The sequence below is a fragment of the Aricia agestis genome, chromosome Z, assembly GCF_905147365.1.
Source record: "Aricia agestis chromosome Z, ilAriAges1.1, whole genome shotgun sequence".
Taxonomy (NCBI): Eukaryota; Metazoa; Arthropoda; class Insecta; order Lepidoptera; family Lycaenidae; genus Aricia; species Aricia agestis.
This window is the reverse complement of record NC_056428.1, coordinates 6,551,078-6,556,531: the sequence shown is the minus strand read 5'-3', so window position 1 is coordinate 6,556,531 and position 5,454 is coordinate 6,551,078. Positions and strand designations below refer to the sequence as shown.

The following is a 5,454-nucleotide window of genomic DNA, read 5'->3' as shown; positions in this document are numbered from 1 at the left end:
TTAGATTAAAAAAAATATACTATTTACTAACCATCTACTGCCTAATTCTCGTACTTTGGACTCGCACTTTGGAGTTCGTGGTACGAAAATTAGGCCCCAGGGGATTGACAATGCGTAATTCGACTCAGTTTTGAAATTTGGCCGGTAAAGTCAGTAATAAACGGCCGTTCCCAAAATTTGATCTATCTCTGGTTTTGCCCTACTAGAGATAGGAATAGCTCACTTTAGAATGTCAATTGTGAGCTATTCCTATCTCTAGTAGGGCAAAACCAGAGATAGATCAGATATTGGGAACGGCCGTTAGTGGCCATTATCGCGTGATAAGCTTACGAATTCTAGTCGAACGGAAATTTATTACTGCAATGTTTTCACGCATTAGCATGGCCATAGAAATGCGAAAATATAGAAAAACTCTGGAGATAAACTGAAGGTACAGCTCCGATATTTACTGCGGCTAACCGCGACCGACAAAAAGTCGAATAAAATGACACTTTATGACATAGATCATAGACTATAGTCTACTCTATGTCTATGTCATATAGTAAGATTTTATTTGAATTTTTAGCCTTCCTAACCTAACCTTCAGTTTACCTCTGCAGTTTCTATACTTTCGGATTTCTATTGTGGACATGCAAGGGCTACAGCATAGACAGTAAACAGAAAGTTTTGCTAGAAACTATATTTTGTCAATAATATAATATGACGTATGCAACATGTCGGATTTTGGTCGGATTGTTTACTGTATATGCTAGTAGCGCCCTCTGCCCGAATATTTACGTAATATTCCCACGTTATTTATTGTAAATACCCCACTCAAAACGCACAGTTTTAACTAAATGTTCTTGTATCTATTATTTTCATTAAACTGTAATCATGTTTAACCTACTAGGTAGGTTTAAATGCATTTGAATTGTGTATATTTTGCTGTATTTACTGTATATTACTATTATCGTTATTCTTAGCAAATTATGTCAGTGTCATATACATTTTAAGAACATTTCAAAGTAAGGAACTTATTTTCGAGCTTGGCAAAATTTTTAAATTTATTTATGCATCTATATTCTATATAAACATTGTAAAAACATGACAATATTTATTTTTATAAACCATATTATATTTTGTGTTTTTATATTTGGGTTTTAGCAATATTATGTTACTTTACAAAATAATTGTTTGACAAATTGACTCCTGATATGATAAATGTTCCGGCTTTTGTAGCCCGCTCACCGATCACGTAGAAATACGGGCATTGATTTTGATTTTTTAATTATTATTTACATGTCAAAATATCACTATCTGCTTCATAATAAACATATGTTTTGGAAACGAGACAGCGTTCGTTTGCGAACGAAAGAGACAAGACAGCTCAATGCCTGATATTTCACATCTATCGTGAAACCAGACTTATTTTGTATTATAATTTTTTTAATCCTTTTTCTATGAAATCATATATGCAGAAATTATTATATATGTAAGCATCGTCGCATCGAGTGTTGTGGCTTACCCCATACGATTTCAAAAGTAGTGTTGGTAAAAAAAAAGCATTACTCATAATAACTAATTGTTAAATGCCCATTAGCAATAATTCAATTAATCGTACATGCTAAACATACTATTGCTAATATCGTGTGCCACAATAGTCTGCGATCATGAAAAACCACGTCCGCGCTATTTCGCACCGCGGCGCTAACTGTACATGAATCGATGCGAAATAATTCTCGACACGGTGCGATGCGAACCGACAATTCACGATGCCGCGTTTTAAGCAAATAGCAAAGCGATAGCACGTAGAATGCTGTGACTTCTAAATTAGCATATTGTTAATGAAATTAATAGAATAATATAGCATTAATTCCAATTACTAATACAAAGAATATTTGGTCGTGACGTGTAGCGTCGCTCCGTTGCAGCGTAGTGTCGCTATAGTGCAGTCTCGCCTTAACAGTAAAAACTCAACATTCCAATAATAGTTTCAGCTTTGATTTTACAAATGTATCGTGTATTAGGAGTCAATTTAATAATAATTTGAGCTTAACCCACCAGAAATGTAATTTTATAAATTATTATCAATATAATTATATTATTGTTTTACGATTAAAAAAAAAACAAAATTATAACAAAATTTGTTTTATTTTATTAGTATGTACAAAGTATATTTACACTACATGTTGCATTGTGTTCCATTTTATAAATACATACAGTGCTCCCAAAGTGATACTTAAAGCGCATAGAAATTTTCGTAATTTTTCGGCATCGGTCCTATATTTCCCGAGCGTCGGAAGACTTCGCTGCAAGCGCTGTTTTAAACTTAACTTAAGGAAAACAGCGCTCTGCAGCGCTGACAGCGCAGCGCTTTCACGTTGGTGAAAACAATACTTGCGATAGGTGCCCCTTAGAGATGGACGATATACATCGATTTATTTAAAACACTCGATGTATAGTAACGATGCATCGTATAAACCGATGTATTGTTAATACTTCAACATCGAATATATATCGATGTTTTTCATTCGATACATCGACCAAGCAAATTAGGAATGAGTATACTATGAGTGAAACGAAACGTTATAATCAGTGCTGCCAATATAACAAACGCGCCTATCAGTTATTATAGGCTGAATTGGCTATGTTTCCATTGCCGCGGAGCCGGTATAGCAAAATTAAAAGTATTTAAATTAAACCAACAAAACAAAACAACAATATGGCCGAGTTTTTGGAAGAACGTGAAAGAGTGATGTTGTGTTTTTATATTATTTTCCTAAAATTGTGTTATCTGGGTTTTTAATGTGTAATATTGGTAGGACATTAACCATTAAATATTCATTATCGTGCACAAGTGTGGGAAAGTGATGTAATAACCAGAAACGTGCTTTTTTGTGTTCCCTCCAAAACTCCATCAAAAGTTTCAGTAAAGCGTCCTACCACTTTACTGAATCGACCGACTTGACTTCTTGACTGTATTGACTTTATACTTAGACTTTGACTAGACTTTAGACCTGACTGACCTGACGATAATATAGAAAAAATTGTATAAAGAATATTGTTTTCCCGCCATAATATTATACTCGACACTGGCCATGGTTATAGCCGAAGTGCCATTATATGAAAAAAAAAAAAAAAAAACAATATGGCCGACCGAGTCTCTGCTGTGGAAACGTGTGTTGTGTTTTAATACGATACAAGTGTTTGCTTTGTTTGAAACTAAAAAGAAACTTTGATTTATCAACAGGTATGTGTATTAATAAACAGAATAATGTATTTAGTGATAATGGGTTCGAAATTTTACTGGTAATATCACATTGTTTTGTTGTCAAAAAGTAGAAAGTAATTACTTATGTTGAAAATATTTTACGTTTTACTGCGCGTGCATATAACTAATTAACATATAAAAGAGAAGATTACGTTACGAAGTTTGCATTAATTTCGCAATGTAATACGATTTGATTGGAAGGTTATATTTTTACCCTGAAATACTACCTACCGTAGTGATTCCAAGTTATCGATACTATATTATCGATTATGATGCGGCATAAACATATTTGTATTTTACTAGGCAGTTAATAGGTATTATTATAAATACCCCGTAAACCGTGCTATAAAGTATTATTTTTTTAACTTTCAGTTATAATGGGACCCAAGAAAAAAAGTTCAGTTTGGCAGTTCTTTAACAAAATTGATGATAAGAAAACGAAATGCAAACTATGTCAAAAGGAAATTAAGTCTGCTGGAAATACTACGAACTTAATTGGGCACGTTCGTAATGTTCATAAGGCTGCTTATCTTGAAATTCAGCCAAAACAAAATACATTAAATGCAGAAGAAATATCGAATCCTCTAAATACCAAGGTAACGCCTAACGATAACATTGATGATGGTTTACTTCAATCTGAACCGATTCCTAGTACAAGTGGCAGTGGCAATAAAAGATCCTGTGAGCCGTTACCGAAAACCGTAAATGAAACTATTGATTTAGACTTAGAAGAAAACGTTACCCCTTTAAAACGCCAAAAAACAATACAGGCCGCCTTTAAAGATATTTCTTCTTACTCAGAATCTGGACAGAAGACAAGGAAACTGAACAACTGTTTATTATTCATGATTTGCAAAGACCATCAGCCTTTCTCAATTGTTGAAAACGAAGGCTTCAGAACTCTAATGAAAACAGTTGCTCCTCAATATAAACTCCCGAGTAGAACAACTCTAAGACGCTGGCTGGACGATAAATATGAAGTAATTTCAGAGACAATTAAAAAAATGCTATCCTCTATAGAAGATATAACCCTAACAACGGATATTTGGTCGGATACCTTAAATATGAAAAGTTTTTTGGGCATCACAGCGCATTTCGGAATAGACATTGAACTATACTCAATCACTTTAGGCGTGTACGAATTGGATGAAAGACATACATCAGATTATCTTTCTGAAATTCTCTTAAAGGTATGCCAAGACTGGAAAATAGACCAAGAGAATGTAACGGCTGTTGTTACTGACAACGCAGCCAATATAGTAAAGGCGATCGAATTAGCGTTCGGTAGAAGGAAACATATCCCATGTTTTGCCCATACTTTGAATTTGGTAGCTGAAGGCACAATGATGTGTACTGAGTGGAGAAACATTGTTTCTAAAGTAAAAACAATAGTGACTTGGTTTAAACAGAGTTGCGTAGCTAGTGACGAGTTACGTAAAGCCTGCGGCTATGGAGTCTCCTGCTGGGGTAAAATTAATACAAAGCGTGGATACTCGTTGGAACAGTACATACTATATGTTACAAAGATTTCTAGAACTCCGCAGTGTCATAAATGATATTCTCTTCCGCCACCCCAGAGCACCTGCAATGCTCAGTGCATCGGATATATCTACTGTATCGTCTGTCATCGTGGTGTTGCGACCCTTGGAAGCGGCTACAAAAGAAATTTCGGGTGATAAATACTGCACAAGTAGTAAAATTATTCCCTTAGTTCGTTGCATGCTCTCTAAAATAACTTCAGCTGTTATAGAAGATCCCGTAGCGAAGGAGGTGCAAAAACTTGCTATTAATGAAATAAATAAAAGAATGGGTTCTATAGAACATGTGAGTGCTCTTGCTATCGCAAGTATTCTAGATCCACGGTTCAAAAGAATACATTTCAATGATGCAATAGCTTGTTCGAATGCTGTTTCGAAAATTAAGGATATAATGAAGAAGAATTTGCAAAGCAATGAAGAACCTGAGTCAGATTCTGATAAATCTGATAAAAATGAAGAGGTCTTTTCATTATGGACTGATCACCATAAGTTAGTGCATCGTAACTGGAAAATTAACAAATCTGAAGATGTTTTGTCTGACGAACTTTCAGTTTATCTCAGAAGTCCTGTTGGAAGACTGAACGAAAATCCGTTAGAAATCTGGAGGGATTATAAAATACAATTCCCGAAGCTGTACAAAATAGCTTTCAAGTATTTGACAATAGT

At 34.6% G+C, this 5,454-nt stretch overlaps 1 protein-coding gene across 1 annotated transcript; it reads left to right on the top strand.

Annotated features, from left to right (window-relative positions):
* The first annotated feature begins 3,126 nt into the window (after positions 1–3,126).
* Positions 3,127–4,806, top strand: LOC121739493 (E3 SUMO-protein ligase ZBED1-like). Its single transcript, XM_042131980.1, has 2 exons — positions 3,127–3,229; positions 3,623–4,806. Exon 2 carries the CDS (start codon positions 3,628–3,630, stop codon positions 4,804–4,806), a length of 1,179 nt encoding a protein of 392 aa, XP_041987914.1. The 5' UTR covers positions 3,127–3,229; positions 3,623–3,627.
* Positions 4,807–5,454: the final 648 nt, after the last annotated feature.